Consider the following 21,100-nt stretch of genomic DNA (forward strand, 5'->3'; position numbering starts at 1 on the left):
TGTACTCATTTTGCAATGCATGCTGGAAGTTTTGTACCACACTTGCACCCAGCATGCATTGCGGCATGACTTTTTTTTCTTTGTTAATAATTAGTCACCATTGTTGAGTTTTAGATGCTGATTCCTGATGTCCGTGTGTGTTTTTCTTTAGCGTGTGTTTAAATAGTGCTGTCGTGCTCATGGTTTGTGTGTAAAACTGTTTTCAAAATATTCCTTAATAGTTCCATTAGACAGTATCAATATTATTTAATATTAATGCATCAATATTAATTCATTTAGTCAACTTAAATATTTTATACTTAAAGATTTCATATATTTGAATTAGATTTCATTAGATTTTTAGTAACTAGCAATTATATAAATGTATTTAGTAAATATTCATTACATTTATCCAAATTATTAGTAAATCTAAATTAATTTCAGGAAGAATAATTAACATGTGGGAAGATAATTTTATTAATATTTTCTGTTTCCTGTTTCCTAGTTAGATCAACCAAAAATGTACTATTATTATGAGCAAATTTTACTTGTGCTTTTATCCCAATAGACAATGTTTTTGAATACATATAAATAATGTATTTAATGCATTTTACTCAGACTGTCAAGACTTAAAATCTATTCATTATGTTAAGTATCACTTGGTTGCCCCGAATGGTCAATTTTTTAAATGTATGATATAATAATGTTTTTTAATAGGCTATAAATCTTTTGAACAGTATTGCTCATTTGTCTGTATGGTGCATAACAATAACATAACAAAACTAATTTGGCATTAGGAGGCATAATAAATACATTTCAAATGAAATCTCCACAATAATACTAGTGCATGTAATTTTCTGTTCCCCCCATTCAAGAAAAGAAACATGTGGCCTTCACAGAAAAAAAGCTTGTGGACCCCTGTTTTAAAGCATGTATAAAAGGTATTAATATACAGAATAGGGCAGGAGTGAGAGCACATGGTTTATAAAACTCTAAGCAGAGATGTTGAACATGGCAAAAATGTGGTACTTCTTTCTTATTGACATAACGGCATCTTAAGAAAACAGTCTGTATATAATTTTGTGTGTTTTGTTTGTTCAGGTCTGCAGATCTGCTCACGGTGTGTTTAGAATGACCCGATGCTGTTGCTGACATTTTGGTTTAAATGTCAGTAAAGATTTTTGCTTTATTTTTTCTCTGGATCAAAGAGTTCGAGTGTGCTCTAGCGCTGTCTGACGGCCTTATAGATGGACAATACAGTGTGGAGAACATTCTGTGATACTGTGGCAGGAATTTAAATATGACTCATCTGTTCAATTTCTTTATTTCTGTATACTTTTTTCTGTCTACTTATGATGGGACATTTCGTCTGCACCAAAATATAAAACCACGCCCCTTAACACCAACCCCCATCGATATTTTCAAAGACGTCTAGGACATCATAATGGACAATCCACAGCATCTCATTATCAGCCCCAGTCTCTCTTATTTTTCCACTTTATCCTTTTTTGTCACTTCTTTTCTTTTTAGCTTAATCTGTCACCCCCGCATCTGTTTTCTAATCCCTTCTATTGCTTCTTGTATGTATCTCCCTCTTTCAGTCTCTCTTGCTTTCCCCCTCCTATTTTTTCCCTGTATCCCAGTGTCTCTTTATTCCCGCCCTCCTCTCTCTCTCTCTCTCTCTCTCTCTCTCTCTCTCTCTCTCTCTCTATAGGGGAGTGAAAGACATTACTCTACAACCAGAGCAAGAGAAAGAGAGGTCTCATTGAACACACAGGAGCAACCTTAGCTGTCCATTTGTAGATGATAAGCAAAGTGGCTGGAAGGAGAACGAGACGCAGGAGCAAGGCAGCTTTCGAATCTATAAGAACATCACTTGAAAGAGCGGGAAAAAACCCAGGTCGGTTTCAAAGCATCAGAGATGGAGGGAGAGATAAAAGAAGGGAGGAAGATCCAGTTTTCCATTCCGTCCGCAGGTCCTATTCAGCTCGACCCCAGACAAGTGGAGATGGTAAGAATAAAAAACACAGATGAGTAAGTTCGAATGGCTTGTGGTGTGAAATTTTATATATATATATATATATATATATATATATATATATATATATATATATATATATATATAAAGACAAACAGTGATCTCATGACCTGTTTTTATTCTTGTTATATAAAAAAAGCTCACTTACCACTACAACTGGCACGACGTGGATAAAAATAGCAGCAGATTTGCTTATGCGAGTGTGAAAGTGTGTGTGAATTCCATTGGGTTCCAGCAGTGGGATCTCCATAATAACAACCATGTTTTTAAAAATACAAAAACATATATATATATATATATATATATATATATATATATATATATATATATATATAGTCTGCAGAATATTTGCATTTTAATAATTGTATTATTTTATTTATTTTATTTCTATTACTTTTTAAAATTACCATTTAAATTTTACCCGTTATATAATATCATTATCACATTGTACTGCACCATAATATACGCTGTTACTGAAAGTTAACTCAGCTGCTACTTATAGCAAATTAAAAATAGTACTGATGAACCAATTAGTCACGTAGTAGTATATTGAATTAGCCATGGTTACCATAGTTACAGAACATGTAGTTTTGTACAGAAAAAAGTCCTTACAGAAGGTAATTCTACCCTTATTCCACCCTTGTCCCCTATTTTACCTCAATTAACATGCTTATATATTTATTAAATTGGTATTTAATGCGAGTTCTTATCTTGTATTCTTTAAAATAATGTTTCTATTGGTTAGCAGTTGGCACACAGAAAAGTGTCCCACTAGCTGGAAGTACCACAGAACAAAATTGCTGTACTCTCTGGGTAGGAGGGATGTCATATGTTCACTCTTCTGTTATTCACATTGAATTTGCAGAAGAGGGTCGATCATGAGGGTTCTTTTGAGTGTGTCCTATGAGAGCAGATAAACAGTGTCAGGTTAACCCTGCCCGTACGCTAACCCCTGTCCTCATATTAACCCCTGTCCTCATATTAACCACAATCCTCATGTTAACCCTTATTCTTCTTTTTTACTGCCCTTCACGTTAAACCGTGTCCTCATGTAAATCTTGCTATTTGGAAGTCTATCTTGTGTTTTTATGTAAAATATATTTCGGAGTGTTATTCAGGTTGGCCAATCTGATGTTGGGGTAAGATGAATTCCCAGCTACCCTTTTGGCTCTGTCACAAGCAAAGATATTGACTTAATTGACTAATAGCATATACACAATATAGAGAAAAATTGAGACACCTGGCTCCTAGCCATATGTGGTTCCCCAAACTGTTACCTCTAGTAGTGGGAAGATCAGATCATTTTAGTGACTTGGTTCTTTGAATCTGGTTAATCAAAATCAGGGGTGCCCAATACGTAGATCGTGATCTACCGGTCGATTGCGAAGGTAGTGTGAGTAGATCGCATTATATGAAAAAATAAATATTTATTTATGCATTTTTATAGTAGGTAAATTATTTTGACTTGGTCATTTTATAAGTAGCTCTATGCTGAAAAATTGTGTGCACCCCTGATCAAATCTTTTTTTTTGTTGAGTCATTTACGTCATTTTGTTCCTTTGATCAAAAATAAAATAAAATAATAAATTTTTAATAAGCAGATCCCTAACACATCTACATACACCAATTTTTATGGATATATAACTGATTAAGCATATATCAGAGTCACGTGACAAAAAGATTGAAAGCCTCTGTTCCCTGTGTAATGCACTGTATAGCGTATATGGGAGTCACGTGATAGAAGAATGAACGACTCTGACTAGAGAGATAAACTACTCAAATCTGGTTCCTAAAGACTCGTTCAAAATGAACAAATCGTTCATGAATTAATAGTTACCACAAAGTTGGAGACACACAATTGTATTGGATGTCTTTGGATGCTATAGCATTCAAATTTCCTTTCACTTAAACTAGCAAATCTGTTTCAGCATGACAATGCCCCTGTGTTCAAAACCAGCTCCATGAACATCTGCTTTCTGCATGAACATCTGGAGTGAAAGATCTCAAGTGGCCTGCTATAGAGTTCTAATCTAAACCCTATTTTACACCATTGGGAGAAATTGGAACGCTGACTGAAACTCAGACCTCAGACTTTAATAATGCCCTTGTGGTTGCCATTGCTGGCCCTTGAGCAAGGCCCTCAACCCTCAACTGCACAGGTATATAAAAGGGATAAATGTAATTTGCTCTAAATAAGGGTGTCTGCCAAATGACACAAATATAATATGTGAGACAAATCTTCACAACCGCACAGCAAAATCTTGTGGAAATTCTTAGCAAAAGAGTGAAGGTTATTATAACAGCAAATGGGAAATAAATGTAGAATGGTATGTTCTAGAAAGCACATTCCGGTGTCCAAGTGTATACAATAAAGCAGAGACCCCAACCTTTTTTGAGCCACGGTTTAATGTCGGACAATATTTTTTCACGGACCGGCCTTTAAGGTTTGGTGGATTAATACAACAAAATAAAATGATACGAACATAAAAAATGGTATTTTCTGAATATAATAATAAACGTGAATCCACTGTGTTGTTTTTTGTTTATTTTGCTCGCTTGGGGGTTTGAGTTTAGCTGTAATGTATTATGTGTTAGCGGACGGAGCAGCCCCTTTAAGAAGGTAGAGGATAGAGGTAAGACATGTGACCGAGGCTTCATAACATACATCAAGAGTGAGTCATAGACAGATGTGGCGGAGAGAATCCAGTAATTTTCCAAAATAAAACATTGTTCAGATTTAGATAATAAATAAAACAGAAATAATGTAAGTTATGTATTCTTTCTGTGCGGCCCGGTACCAACTGGCCTGGGGGTTGGGGACCACTGCAATAAACTATTACTAACTCTTATAGAAAATATGTGTACCTCTATGTTACCAGCTCCCAAGGGTTCAAGAGGTTAAAATCAACAATATACATGATGTAAAAGTAATTTTTGTTCAAAACAAGCAAATACAAAATGAACATTTTATACATGTATACATGTGATTTGTTGTTTCATAATGAGCCAAATCTAAAGTCCTTATCACTGAAATATTCTGGCATTTATTTAAAGATTTTTTACCACAGATTTGAGCGTTTTAATTATTTTTCTCGAATAGCATGCCTCTGACAGTAGTTCTCGCTGTAATTCAAATCATTTGAATACACCATTGTTTCTATAGTAACAGCTCATTTACAGGGAACCTGTATGGCAGACTTGTAGAATCTGAGACTAATAATAAATAAATGTGCACAATCATTGATATGGTAAAGAGCTTTTATGGAAGGAGCTTTTTCTTCAGGAAAAGGGAATTTGATCTGGCAGCTTTTTCAATACCATTCCATGTGGTGTGATTGTTGTCTTATGAAATTCAAAAAGAATAAAACTTCAAAAGTAAGCGAATTAAAGAGTTGATCGTTTGTAGCTGCTATTCCTTCAGTGAACTTAGACATCATGGACATTCCACAACAAATCAGGCTGCTTTTGTACAAATAAGTATAGCAACAGAAATACCATAAACAATAATAAATACAAAATATTTTAATATAATATTATGCTATATATATTATGATATACAGTAAACCTTTTGAACTCCATCACTAGTGATAAAGGATTATGCACCAATCTGCCTGACAACAGATTACGTGTGTGTGTGTGTGTGTGTGTGTGTGTGTATGTGTGTGTGTGTGTGTGTGTGTGTGTGTGTGTGTGTGTGTGAGGTGAGAAACTAGTTCAGCATCAGGTGCTGTGTCACGTTACGACCTAATTAGCTTGGAGGCGAGGAGAGGAAGAGAGGATAGAAAAGAACGGGAGAAAAAAGTAGGAATGGACAGGGGGATTACAGGAAAAAGAATAAGAAAAGAGAAAAAATGTAGACGAACAGGGGATAGACCAGGCATAGGTGATTACATAATGAAAAAATCTGCAGTAGTTAGAAAATGTGACAAATAGAAGCAGAAGATCATTTTAACAAATGTGTGTGTGTGTGTGTGTGTGTGTGTGTGTGTGTGTGTGTGTGTGTGTGTGTGTGTGAGAAAGAGAGTCTCAGAAAACACATACAGAATGATTAAAAAAACGTGAAAGCTAAGCAAATATTTATATCAGCTGACGACCAGTTTGAGTGGAAAAACTAGTTTTGTTTCAAACTAGATGTTCTGTGAATATTAATGCCGTTGTTAAGCTGCTGAGAAAAACACACACTACAAACACACACACACACACACACACACACACACACACACACACACACAGGTCGTCAGCTGATGTAAAAATTAGTTAGAGTGGAAAGACGAGTTTTGTTTCAAACTAGATGTTCTGTGAATATTAATGGAGTTGTTAAGCTGCTAAGAAACCCACACACTACATTACAGCTATATTTGTGTGTGTGTGTGTGTGTCTGTGTGTGTGTCTGTGTGTGTGTGTGTGTGTGTGTGTGTGTGTGTGTGTGTGTGTGTGTGTTTAACAAAAGAAGCATTACCATATAAATAGGCCTGGTTGAAGAGAAAGCTTATAAAAGAAGAATGAAGAGCATGTATATAAAGAGTTCGAGGGCCTCTGCTCCCCAAGGTGGCTGATTTTGAACTGAGAATGTTGATCATGGTGAATATAACGTAGCAAATCTAGCATACTTTCTGCAGCTTCGTGTGTCTCAAATGTCACATCTGAAAATAACAACTTCAAGGTCCAGTTGGCCAAAAGCATTTCATGTTCCCATCATTTTAAATGGTGTAGAGTGAATGTTCAATATGAAGTTTCTTACTCTAAATAAGTAAATGTGCTAATCCCAAAAGCTATGTGAGTAAGAGTAGCTTGATGTTAATTGTGCTTAAAGTAGTGAGTACTTTTAATCATTCTTTTCAGAAACCATAAACTCCCTGTTGATCTTGCAAAAATTCTCATACATGAATAGCTTCTATTTGATCTGATGCATGTTGGAGAAGTGGTAGCTCAGTGGTTTAATTATCCTCATCTGTGTTACACTAAATGTCCATTTATTCCAGCTAAATGTTGTTGAGGTTTGCAGTGATGGTGATCAGAAGCAAACTGTAGTCCTGAGTCAGTGTAGCAAACTGTTGACTTTACCTACAGTACAAATCCATCCTCAAAGCCCCTGTGTTTCTCCGTAATTTCATGGATCCCGCCGTAGATGTGAAACCATTCCCAGCTGCACAAAGTGGCCTCCAATCAAAGAGAACACTATCCAGAGGCAGGCCGGGATGAAGCGGGCAGATCCGAGGAGAGGAGACGGACATATGGATTATTAAGTGTCCTTATTGTTGTATGAAAGTTAATGTCACTGTGCAGTTTGGACTCCGGCAAGACTCGCTATGGCAGCATAACTAAAAGTGAGAACCAGAAGGTAACACAGACATGAGGGACCTCTGGGATAAGAGACGACCCACCACACCACCGTCAACAAACCTGAGTGAACGTGTGAATGTGAGGGGACGACAGCATACAAATATCCCAGTTTACCAAACACTCTATATCCATGATCCCTCCAGATCTGAGCCTTTACCTAAGAAAAATCTACTGATCAAAGACTCGACTTGAACACTGAGACTGTGTCTGAGTCCCGAACACTGATTGGAAGGTTGTTCCATAACTGTGGAGCTTTATAAGAGAAAGATCCCCTGCTGTAGTCTTCATTATTTGAGGTAACAACAAATAGCCTGCACCTTTTGATCTAAGTAGAGGTGAAGGATCATATTAATACAGATGTTCACACAGATAAGTGCTTTATACGTCAGTAGTATTATTTTGTAATCAATGCGAGATTTAATTGGAAGCAGTGTAGACTGATGAAAACAGGGGTGATGTGGTCATATTTTCAAGATCTAGTGAGGACTCTCTCTATTGCTGCTGCATTCTGGATTTATTTATGCACTTAATTAAACACACCCAGACAGTAAAGCGTTACAGTAGTCTAATCTAGATGTAACAAAAGCATAAACTAATTTTTCTGCATTCTGTAAACATCATATTTCTAATTTTAGCAATATTTCTAAGTTGAAAGAAGGCGATTCTGGTAATATTATACACTTGAGCCTCAAAAGAAAGACTCGAAAGAACACCATCCACAGATGCTACATAATCGGGAAGTTTACTTCTAGCTGCATGTCTTCCTAGTAAAAGTACCTCCGTCTTATCCGAGTTTAGCAGAAGGAAGTTATCAAACATCCACCGTCTAATGTCCTACACACACTACTCAACATTGTTAAGCTGATTTCTCTCATCACAACTCACAACTGTGTATCATCAGCATAGCAATGGAAACAAATGTTAAAATTTCACACAGAGGCAGCATATATAAAGAGAAAATCATTGGGCCAAAGACAGATCCTTGCAGAACACCAAACTTTACATCAGAGAGTGTGGAGAGCTCTGCAATCAATCAAATAAGACCTGAGCCAGAAGAGATCTGTTCCCTTAATTCCAACAACGTTCTCTAGTCTAGCAAACAGGATAGTATAATCAATGATGTCAAAAGCTGCACTAAGGTCGAGCAAAACTAGTAAAGGGACAAAACCCTGATCAAAGGCCAATAGCAGATAATTTACCACTTTTACCATCTCCGTCTCTGTGCTATGATGATACATTTCATAAATGTTATTCATAAGTAGATGTGAGCAGAACCGCTGTGCTACAACCTTTTCTAAAATCTTGGAGATAAAGAGGAGGGTTGATATTGGCCTGTAGTTGGACAGCTGACATGGGTCAAGCTCAGGTTTCTTAATTAGAGGGTTGATAACTGCCAGATTGAAGGATTTAGGTACATAACCAGTGCTGATGAAAGGGTTTATTATTTTTAAAACAGGTTCAATTACTTCTAGAGGTATCTGTTTGAAAAAACTTGTAGGCAAGGGATCAAGAATGCAGGTTGATGATTTTGTTGAGGAAATAAATTAAATTAAATTAATCCTCTCTTAAATAGGAGTAAAACTTTGTCTTGTTTTGATTGTCTGGTATAATAACACTGCTGTCTACAGGGTTACTTGTAAAATGGTTTGGATTTATATTAATTATCTGGATTTTTTGCCTGATGTTTTCAATTTTATTATTAAAAAAAGTTTATGAAATCATTACTACCTATTGATGGTTTAAATTTTGTGCAGTGCTTTTATTCTCCATCAATTTCACTACAGTACTCAATAAAAATCTAGGATTATGCTTGTTATTTTCTATGAGGGTGGAGAAATATGCTGATTAGCAGCACTAAGACACTCCCTCCACGCTATTTGAAATACTGTCAATTTATTTCGAGGCCAATTTACGTTCTAATCTCCGAGTGGTCTGTTTTAAGGTGCGTGTTTGATCATTATATCACGGTGCTAATTTTCTCTCCCTGATCATTTTGCTATTAAGGGGTGGATATTCCTATTAATATGGATCCTAACTATTAATCTCCATTATTGCAGTCATGACTTGTTCCACTGTATGTTATTCACATTGAACAAGTCGTGACTGTTTCACTGTTAATAACACTGGGGTAGAATGTTCCTTTACTGCAGAGCACAAGAGCTACTTAACAATTCCCACCACTACAAATGCCTACGGTGATGTGAATCACACACACACACACACACACACACACACACACACACACACACACACACAAACACACACACGCACACACACACATACACACACGCACACACATACACTGGACATCATATTGCTGTATAGAGGTTTTTGTAGATTATGATTTTATATAAAAACCATATGCACTTTTAAATTTTAATTGTTACTTTACTAATTGTTACTTTTATGTTTAGGGCAACTTTGCTTCATTACTGCATCCTGTCGCTCAGTATTGTTTCTGTTCCAGCATTGGGTTTCATGCTCACTTATCAAACCCACCATTTCTGTGATATGAGGCATAATTTGAAGTTGCAGAAGCTGTGAGCTGTAACTCTGACTAAAAATGGACTCAGCGGTGGTCAGTGTGGGATTGTGTGTTGGCGAGGAGTTTGTTTATACATAGAATAGTACATTACATAATCAATATATATAAAAGTGAAGCAGTTGCCTTATCAGCCTCTGCACGAACTTTTACTAATAGAATTTAAAGCAGCACTTTGATAAGCTGACAAAGTATTTTTCGTATTTTTTATGTGACTACATTTCTAAATAAACACAATGTCATCGATCACCTAGTTAGGCCTAAAAAACACGTAAGATGGTTTTCTGTTACAGCAGGCTTAAAGAGAGAGACGTGTAGACAATGGCCAATGTCAAATAAAAGTCACCCAGTAATCCTTTCTTTCTCACGTCCTACACTGCGGTTACACAAGGAGTCAGTATGGATTCAGGACAAATATTTAGCAGTGATTAAATGCATCACTCACTTTTTTCAATTTCCTGTTATCCTTTTGTGGGATGGATGGAATTTATTGTTGACTGGATTTCTCCCACTCTTTTGGGATTACTTGGGATGTGCATATGCGGATTTGTTTGATTTTACGCCTCAGATGATGCCCTCTAACTATTACGTAGAGACCTCACTTTGCAGAATTTGTACCTGGTTACTGCCAAGCCACTGACCACAAAAAGGCCGACCTACAGACAGACAGACAGACAGACAGACAGACAGACAGACAGACAGACAGACAGACCGACAGACAGACAGACAGACAGACCGGCCGACAGACAGACATACAGACAGACTCACAGACAGACAGACAGGTAGACAGACAGGTAGATAGATAGATATTTTTTTAGATTTTGTGTGTACTATTGCAATAAATGCAGTTTTGCATATACCAGAGGTATTTATACATGTATAAATACCTCTGGTATATGCAAAACTGCATTTATATAAATATATATATGGGCTGTTAAATGTAACAACATGTTAAAACAAATTATGTCTGTGATTATTTTTGTTAAAAAAATAGAAATAAATTAATCATTTAAAACCTTCAACGCAACACACATTTATTCACACATTTATTTGTCCTTTCTTTACTCAGATATAAAAATAAACTCCACCGAAACATTATTTTTAATCACTAAATGTTTGTTTTACTGATGTCTCAGCTCAGACACCGAAATCAGCCATGATTTACACATCCGGCAATTAAAACCTCCGTGTGGAAACATAGCAAAAGTTCCATTTGGTGTCCTGATTGATTTACATCATTTAAACCATCAAAATTACTTTTAAACATTTACAAGAATATTTTGATATCGATATATAAAACAGTGTAAACAATTTCTTGTTTTGAAAAATCAGATTCGGCGTCGAAGGCCGACTCCAGCTACTCTGTTCCGAGTCACAGATCACCCGTCTCCAGATGAGGAGAATCCCAGCATTCCGGTGAAGTGAAAACATAAAACACAAATACAATACATACAATAGAAAAATAAAATTACATTTAAAAAAATTATAATTGGAAGATTTTCAAAATGTTCAGTTCCGATATACTTTTATAGTGTATTTAAATTACATTTTGCATTTAATGTAGTATTGTTTAATAAATGGTGTTAAATAAGTAAGTATGGTCATTTTCACTGGTGTTACTGTTGAAATATTTTATGTTTTAGTTGCTTGGTTGTGAAAATGGAGTTTCAAAGCACACAAATATCAACGCAGCTACTTATCAGCCTCCTTCACTCAAAGGTAAGAAAAATACATAAAAAACTTTAAAAGGGGACATGGCCAGCTGTGTATTTAAATTACACCCAAGAGCCACACACACACACACACACACACACACACACACACACACACACACACACACACAGTGATATATTGTTCTATCTTTATCACCTGATGATGTTCTACAAGGTGACCTTTCACTGAGAGATTAAAAACATGGAGAAGGGGGAAAAAAGATGGTCATGCTAAATGAAAGCGATGATGGACTCAATATGAGATGTCGCTTGTTAATAAGAAGTTGGAGGAACACACATATGCCTTATTGTCCATGTAGCTGTGGGATGCAGGTGTTCTTTTTGGCATTTAAGTCCCTGAAAATGAGAAAACAAGAGTAGAAAAATCTTGAATTTTTGGAAACAATGCTGCTTGCATAAGTAAACAACCTCTTTGATTTGGCCTCTGTAGAACATTATGTAGAACATTTATGCTTTTTAACCAGTTGGTCTTGTGTTTGGAATATTTTTTCTACATTTTTCTAAAATGTAAACATACAACCAAGATTTAGTTTTATTTACTTTACATTTTTCTCTGTATTTTGTTTTCTATTCTATTCTATTCTATTTTCTTCTATTTGTTTTCCTTCCATTTTTTATTAAGCAATAATTGCATGGTGCTACCACCATTATATTTCACTTTAGGGTTGTGGATTAAGGCAAGGCCTCTGTTTTGTGAGCGATAGCTTCCCTAATCTTGTTTTTTTGTTTGTTTTTGTTTTTTAGTTTTTAAGGGACAGCGTTATCTAGTGCCTGGGTGGTGCAATGCAGCTTTCACTTTCTGACTAAAAGTGCTTACTTGAAAGTCCAAACTCTTAAAAATAACTTAAGTCCTAAGTTACAGAATGTGATTATATGATTTATATAATAACAACCTTAGATTGCAACTTGGCCTCACTTTCACTTCAGAAAAACAAGATGTTTTAATGTTTCACAGTGAATACAGAGATATTTTCACCCTGTAGCTGGTTAAATTGTATTTTGCTTCAGTCTATTGTAAATGGTTATTTTTGCAAGCTTTTCAGCGAGCATTAGTGTAACAACTGATCTCTGAGTCTATCAAGTAGTTTAGTCCTATTGCTTGTAACTTATGAAACATTTTACAATTTGCTGTGTATTTCAAAAGCTGTCCAAAAGATGGCCAAAGCTCACATCAAATCTCCAGACACTCCTTCTTCAGAATCATCCGACAATGAAGATGTTTCTTTGGATGCTTCTAGAGGTGAGACTTTATTTATTAATATAAAAATCCAACATACACTATGCAGGTGTTTAAACATCGCCCCCTGGTGGCTCAAAGAGTGAAACAGCACTATATGTATAATACTGTATATATTTAGGATTTTTGGGGGGGCATTTCTGCCATTTCTTCTGAAAATACAAACAATAATCCAAAAAATACAAACAATATCTTATAACAAATTATAAAGAATTTCACCACAGATGCCTTTAATGAAATCAAGATGAATTTGGAACATCATTTGATCCCAAAAGGCTCACATATTGTCTCATTGTTTAGCTTTTTGCTGCCAGGCTCTGAAACAGCTGCCACTTTTTCCTATTTATTTGTTTATTTTTTTTTAAACTTAACCTTTACATGTATTACTTCGATTCAAATGTATATATTTGAAGTATATTTTTAAACCAAAATAAAATACAATATTTTAAGAGCAGATTTTTTGTGTAGATTTTTTTTTTTTACTTGTAGTTTACTTATAGTTTAATCAAAATACATTCCTCCCAATAAGATCATCAAAAAATGAGGAATACATTATGTTTTTTTTTTATTATGCACCTGTGGGTTCCTGCCGCACAAAACTTTTCCCATTAAAAATCATATATTTATATTACAGCATTAAAGTTCAGAGTCATCGTTGAGATCCGCAGAACATTGCGGTCTTCTGCAATAAGCAATTCTAATAACACCCCAGACCTCGATTATACATCTATATTGCTTATGTTCATTTCATTGAGATGACATGAGAAAGTATCAAGGGTACGTTTTAAAAATGAAAGGAATGTTAAGTTTGACCTTTATGTGTTTCACCTGCAGATCCACCAGACGAAATCAAATCCGAGATCTCCGAATGTCCGTTATCATCAGGACAATTAGCCGAAAAGGAGAAAGGAGAAGAGGAAGCAAAGTATTTAGAAGCAGAAATTCCAGAATTTAGAGAGAGTGGGGAAGAAGGTGAAGAATGAGCTGATGACAAGGTGGAGATAAGACAGGAAACTTAAAATTAAGTTTTATAATTTAAGGATTATATGACAATTTTATGTGAAGAAGCATATTTTTATAAAACAAGGACTATAAGGATTTTCAGAGAAACCAAGAAAGAGAGAGAGAGAGAGAGAGAGAGAGAGAGAGAGAGAGAGAGAGAGAGAGAGAGAGAAGGTCACGCTGAAGGTCAGTATATGAGGAAGTGAAGAACGAAAAGCCGTTGAAGCATCATAAATAAAGCATTAAGCATTTTCTCAGACTGGAACATTTAAGGTCATTGTAAAATATGCACATGTTAATAAACATTTATATGAAGGCCACGATTTATTTGCTTGTATACATCACATCCAAAAGTCAAAAAACTTTACCTTTAACCACAAATCATTCATTTTTTGGCATCATTAAAGTGTGTAAGAAGAAGCCTGATCAATTGAACGCAGTTTTTATGTTGCCTGTTTTCTCTTCAGCGGCCTCAAACTTTCTTCACCTTGTCTTTCTTTTAGGATTTCAAAACGGGTTCTAACACACACACACACACACACACACACACACACACTCTCTCTCTCTAAATAGAGCTGTCCTCATTTGTCTATGTCTTGATCCAGACCGCTGGGTTTCAGCCTCCTGAGGGTTTGTGGTATGAGGTTTAGGTGATATTTAACACACAGTAATTTATACTCTCAGGCAGAAGTACTACAACAGAAACTGTGTACAAACTCTGAAAGTAATGAAGTAAATGTAATTATTTAATGTAATATTTACCTTTTGGAGAAACTGTAATTTCCCTACATTTAAAAAAGTCAAATATTTGACTTTTTACTCCACTACATTTTGCAAAATCACTTCTTCTTTTTTATTTATGAGGAATTAAAACTTAACTGGTTAAACACCAGTGTTTTCATTGGCGCTTGGCGTATCTACTGATCATCAACATACAGTTCAGCATCAGTTCAACATCAAGCAGAACATTTAGAGAGGAATAAATGATGAAGAAACTCCAGACTCGAACTCACCACAACACACGTGACCTCATTTACACCATTTTTTTAAGTAGTTGAATAGAAGGTTTTGTGTTCATGATCATTTTAATAGAAATCAATCAGTGTTTGAGTCATTAATATCATTCTATTAATAGATCAGTGTGCTGAGAGTCACATTCGAGTCTTTTCACATCAACTGAGGTGATTAAGTAAAGAATCTTGTGATAAAAATGATCATAGGAACATTAGAGTTATAATAAATCATAGTACTTTTGATACTTAAGTAAATTTGAAATTTGAATGGGACACTTTTACTTTTACTGGAGTCACATATTTTTGAGTTCATCTCTACTTTTACTCAACTACACTACTTTGTCCAATACTAGTGTAAAAACACTTGTTAGAGTGGTGGTAACATCAGAAATGCATTTCCTGTACCTGAAATTAAGAATAGAACTGTAACATATTGCAATGAACCTTTTAATAGATAATGAAGAAGTAGTTAACAATGGACAATCGAGAAAATCCTGCATAGCTGCTAGAAGGGTGTACTACTCATCATTGAATGAATGAAGGTACCAAAGCGCAGAGTTGGCAAAAGTACACACATCCTTCACTTAAGTAGAAGTACAGATTCTCATGCTTTAAAATATTCTGGTGAAAGTTGAAGTTCTGACTTCACTTTTTTACTCAAGTTAAAGTAAAGAGGTTTGGGCTCTGACATGAACTTCAGTGAAAAGTAGCCTTTATTACTATCTGTTTTAGAGTCAAACTGGACACCACCAGCAGCGATTAAGAGGATGAAGAGTGGAAAGTTGGTTGGACCAGATGACATACCAGTAGAAGCATGGAGATGTTTAGGAGAGATGCAGTGGAGTTTTTAACCAGATTGTTTAACAAGATTTTGCCAGGTGAGAAGATGCCTGAGGAATGAAGAAGGAGTGTGATGGTACTGATCTTTAAGAATAAGGGAGATGTGCAGACCTGCAGTAACTACAGGGGAATTAAGTTGATCAGTCACACCATGAAGTTATGGGAAACAGTAGTGGAAGCCAGGCTGAGGGAAGAGGTGACCATCTGTGAGCAACAGTATGGATTCATGCTGAAGAGCACCACAGACGCATTATTTGCTTTAAGAATGTTGATGGAGCAGGTTGAGAAGAGCCTGGAAAGGTGGAGATATGCGCTGGAGAGAAGGGGAATGAAAGTCAGTAGGAGTAAGACAGAGTACATGTGTGTAAATGAGAGGGAAGGCAGTGGAGTGGTGCGGTTGCAGGGAGAAGAGGTGGAGAAGGTGGAGGAGTTCAGGTACCTGGGGTCAACAGTGTATAGTAATGGAGAGTGTGTTGGAGAAGTGAAGAAAAGAGTGCAGGCAGGGTGGAGTGGGTGGAGAAGAATGATAGGAGTGATTTGTGATAGAAGAGTATCTGTGAGAGTGAAAGGGAAAGTTTATAGGACTGTGGTGAGGCCTGAGATGTTGTATGGATTAGAGACAGTGGCATTGAGTAAAAGACAGGAGGTGGAGCTGGAGGTAGCAGAGCTGAAGATGTTGAGGTTTTCGTTGGGAGTGACGACGATGGACAGAATTAGAAACGGGTTTATTATAGGGACAGCGCATGTAGCACGTTTGTTTTGTTTATTTCTTCTTCTTCTTCTTCTTCTTCTTCTTCTTCCTCTTTTGGCTTCTCCCATTATGGGGCGCCACAGCGGATTATTCATCTCCATACCTCCCTGTCCTTTATATCTGCCTCTTTCAACGAACTACCTGCATGTCTTTCCTCACCACATTCATAAAACCGCCTCTATGGCCTTCCTCTTTTCCTCCCTCCTGGTGGCTCCATCCTCAGCATTCTCCTACTGATATACCCCATGTCCCTCCTCTGCACATGTCCAAACCATCTCAATCTCACCTCCCTCACCTTGTCTCCAAAACGTCCTACATGTGCTGTCCCTCTAATAAACTCATTTCTAATCCTGTCCATCGTCGTCACGCCGAACAAACATCTCAACATCTTCAGCTCTGCTACCTCCAGCTCCACCTCCTGTCTTTTACTCAATGCCACTGTCTCTAAACCATACAACATCTCAGGTCTCACCGCAGTCCTATAAACTTTCCCTTTCACTCCCACAGATACTCTTCTATCACAAATCACTCCTGTCACTCTTCTCCACCCACTCCACCCTGCCTGCCTCCACCTAGAACCAGTCTGTTGTTCCTACTGCACACTTCACTGCTGTCACACTGTCCTCATACATGTCCTGCACCACCCTCACATACTTCTCTGACACACCTGACTTCCTCATACAATACCACAACTCCTCTCTCCACCCTGTCGTACGCTTTCTCTAAATCCACAAACACACAATGCAACTTCTTCTGACATTCTTTATACTTCCCCATCATTCTCAAAGCAAATGATGTAAAGTAATATAAGCAACAAAAACATTCAGATTTGTTTCACTTTTATAAGTGTGAAAAACAGAGGCTTATTTGAGAAAATGAAATAATTCCACAGTGATATCTGAATCTCTATGTAGAACACAGTAGTTGGCCAAAATATGTGACCTTCCCCCATTTTATCAAGGAGATTTCATGATATCCTTGAGAGACCAACTGAGAACATTGAAGGAAATGTACATCGAAGGATATGTACTCCTGTCAGACAGAAGTTTATTTATGCCATATGGGTCACAAAAATAGATGGTCAAGTTGTCCATAATCAGCCTGAAGCTGATGGTTCAAGATGCACTTAATATATACACCTCCCTGAACTGCATCCTGTTCAGGAGAACATTTTGTAATTTGGACTGTAACAAATTTAATGCATAAACAGGACCACTGTAAGGTACAGAACATTTTCAAGGCAAGACATCAACTTTTTTACTTTCATCTGATGTTGTATTTTCAATGTTTGAAAAAAAAAAAAGTTTAATAAATTTTAGTTAAAATTCTGTAGTAAAAAAGAAAAAAAAAACGAACGAACGAACGAACGAACAAACAAAAATCAAAGTCATGTTTTCCTCAGTATCAAACTGGAGTTTTGAAGAACTATCTGGGCACAATATTTGATGTTAAAAACATTTAATAAAAGTGGAATATTTATTGAGTATATAAAAAAAAAAAACATTCAGGAAGATTAATAGTTTTAGTCTGTGAAAATAAAAACACGAGGGCAACACGTTTTTATTTTATCATACACATTCATACAGAATACGACATGTAGTAAAATGTATTTTTTACCACATGTAACATGACTTCAAACTCTCACAGCACACAAGCAATATGGAACATGGAAAGAGTGAAAACATGGCATTAAAAGTTATACTAAACTTTTAACTTCACCCATGGAAAGGTGTTGTGAGTGTGTATCTACAATCCAAATACTTTTCTAAACTCAAGACCAAAAAAAAGCAAAAAATCATGAATACTTACTTATAATAGAATTTTACATCACAGATACATATACAACTGCATCTGACCAAATTCCCTGGTAGTTTTTCCTTAGAATAAAAAGCTGGGCTTAATTAACACAACTAACTACAGCAACCAAAGAAAAATGATTTTTTTAGTTCAAGATCCCAACTACAGCAAACACTGATCACCAATATGGTGACTTGAAAAATGTTGCCCTGGTGAATAAGCGAAGCTGGTAATGCGGCTTTTGTGGTTGTTTAATCATCTTCTGCTGAGATCATGAGATATTTTTAGTTGATTTCATCTGTGGCTTTGGCTGTAAGTTTTAACAATAATATACTGTACATTTGATTTATGGAAGCAAACTGTAAAAAACAACAACAGTAGATTACTGGAAACCCTGCTGTCAGTAGTTTACTTTAAAATAAAAAAAACAGCAAAGTACTGTAAAACCTAACAGTCAAATCCATGTTGTGTGTTTTGTGGGTTACCATTGTGCAGCCTGTGTTTAATAAAAAAAAAATATATTGAATTATTATTAATTCAATGTAATGTAATATGTAATAATTATTAAATTATTCTGTATTATGTGTCATATTGCTTCATTTAAAGGCAGTAACTGTGTAGTTACTTAAAATCTCTTTGATCATTTCAATCGCACATAAATGTTTGCTGCTGTTTTCTGCAAGAGATTTGGCTTCAATTTATGCATTTATTGTTTTTGGATGATTCATTATGTTTTTCTTTGTGCATTTAAGTTAAATACATTTTCAGTACTAATATGCTGACAACTTTGTTACTTAGTTAACTTGGGTTTTAATTAATAGAGGTTTTTACAGGGTTTTTTTTTATGCTCTAAAATAAATAACAGTGGAGACATTAAATTAACAGTAAATTACTACCAACTACATATACATATACATATATATATATATATATATATACAGTGACCACTGTTGCTGCCCCTCTAGTGTTCTCTTCGTTTGGAGGCCACGCTGTGAATCTGGGGACGGTTTCTCATCAACGACTTGGGTGGTTCCATGAAATTCCGGGAGCTTTGAGGATGGATTTGGACTGTAGTTAATGTCTACACTGACTCAGGACTACTTTTCGCTTCTGATCATCATCACTGTATTCCGCAACATCGTTTATCTGCAATAAATGGACATTCAGTGCAACCCAGATGAGGATGGGTTCCCTCTTGAGTCTGGTTCCTCTCAAGGTTTCTTCCTTATACCATCTCTGGGAGTTTTTCCTTCACCACAGTCGCCACCGGCTCACTCATCAGGGACAAACTTACACTTATAAAGAACATATTCATTTTTTATCACCACATTATCTGTGTAAAGCTGCTTTGAGGCAATGTTCATTGTTAAAAGGCGCAATAGAAATAAAAATGAATTGAATTGAATTGAATATATACCAGTCAGATTCCAGTTGCGTTTTGTGGGTTAGCATTGTGCAGGAGAGTAGAGCCTGAGTTTAAGCCAAGGACGGACAGAGCCTTATTGATATTATGCTCAATGTTGCTTCATTTATAAGCAACATTGATTAGCATCTTCTTGCTAATTTCAATTGTGCATAAATATGTGCTGCTGTTATTTGCAAAAGATGTGGCTGGAATTGATGCTTTTAATGTATTTGCATGATTCAGTAAGTTTTTCTTTGTGCATTTAAGTAAAATACATTCTCAGTACTAATGTGCTCACATTATTTGAACATTATAAATATTGGTTTATAAACAAATAGCAGTTGGCCAATTAAAATGCAGTGGGTTTCTGTAAATAAAATGAGTGAACTCAGGTTTTAATTTAGTGATATTTTACAGTAAAATGCTGTGAAGTAGATAATGCTGAAAAACTATAAAATTAACCATATTATACAGTAAATATACAAGGTCCCCTGGTGGTCTAGTGGTTAGGATGCGGCGCTCTCACCGCTGCGGCCCGGGTTCGATTCCCAGTCAGGGAACCAACCCCAACCACTCTTAGTGCCGGTCCCAAGCCCGGATAAATGGGAAGGGGTTGTGTTAGGAAGTGCATCCAGCGTAAAAACTTGCCAAATCAAACATGCGGATGGTCCACTGTGGCGCCCCCTAATGGGAGAAGCCGAAAAAAAGATACAGTAAATATACGGGACGGCTGTATTTTGTGTATCGGTGCTACACTGTCTTTTTGCACCTCTTTTGTCTGCACTGTTTGCACACGATGCACTTTATGTGGCAGGGACATTTACGTTGATCCTCATCTCTGTGTTCTGTCATGTAGCTTTATGTTGTTTATGTAGCACCAGAGTTCTGGAGAAACGTCTCGTTTCACTATATATGTTTGGAAAAACAATAAAAGCTTCTTGACTTGATCATGTGAAAAAAACTGCCCTGGTTAAACATTCAAGATCAGACAGTACATTCAATTATAAACTGCAATAACCCATAGCATTACATAGAGAAGTTAAATTTCATAGACTTAAGACAGAAACTGAGAACAATTAAAAATGTCTGAGAGCAAAATCCTACCACAGAACCCAACACAATGAAATAAATAGAATGGAGGGTGGGGAAGTTTAACACTACAAGTGATTGGGAACTGGTAACTTCGCTCACGGAAAGGTGTTCTGAGTACATACACACACTCCTTATACTTTCTAAAGCTATATAAGCTTTTAACTATTTAGACTTAGACTATATAGAGCAGGGGTCACCAACACGGTGCCAGCGGGCACCAGGTAGCCCGTAAGGACCACATGAGTAGCCCACAGGCCTTTTCTAAAAATAGCTGTTTCCTACCTTGTTAAATGATTGTTGATAATTATTATGAGAAATCATTAACATG

At 36.2% G+C, this 21,100-nt stretch overlaps 1 protein-coding gene across 2 annotated transcripts; it reads left to right on the forward strand.

Annotated features, from left to right (window-relative positions):
- Window positions 1-1,678: 1,678 nt before the first annotated feature.
- LOC124388343 (protein phosphatase 1 regulatory subunit 1B-like) lies at window positions 1,679-19,373 on the forward strand. 2 transcript variants are annotated; one of them, XM_046852876.1, is made up of 6 exons: window positions 1,679-1,990; window positions 11,235-11,318; window positions 11,546-11,621; window positions 12,780-12,875; window positions 13,707-13,867; window positions 19,241-19,373. In XM_046852876.1, the coding sequence occupies exons 1-5, from the start codon at window positions 1,901-1,903 to the stop codon at window positions 13,853-13,855; spliced, it is 495 nt and encodes a 164-aa protein (XP_046708832.1). In that variant the 5' UTR covers window positions 1,679-1,900; the 3' UTR covers window positions 13,856-13,867; window positions 19,241-19,373. The 2 variants fall into 2 exon arrangements, with proteins under 2 accessions (XP_046708832.1, XP_046708831.1); XM_046852875.1 differs by lacking the exon at window positions 19,241-19,373 and having other exon boundaries at window positions 1,681-1,990; window positions 13,707-14,698.
- Window positions 19,374-21,100: the final 1,727 nt, after the last annotated feature.

Source organism: Silurus meridionalis, chromosome 7 (assembly GCF_014805685.1).
Source record: "Silurus meridionalis isolate SWU-2019-XX chromosome 7, ASM1480568v1, whole genome shotgun sequence".
NCBI lineage: Eukaryota > Metazoa > Chordata > Actinopteri > Siluriformes > Siluridae > Silurus > Silurus meridionalis.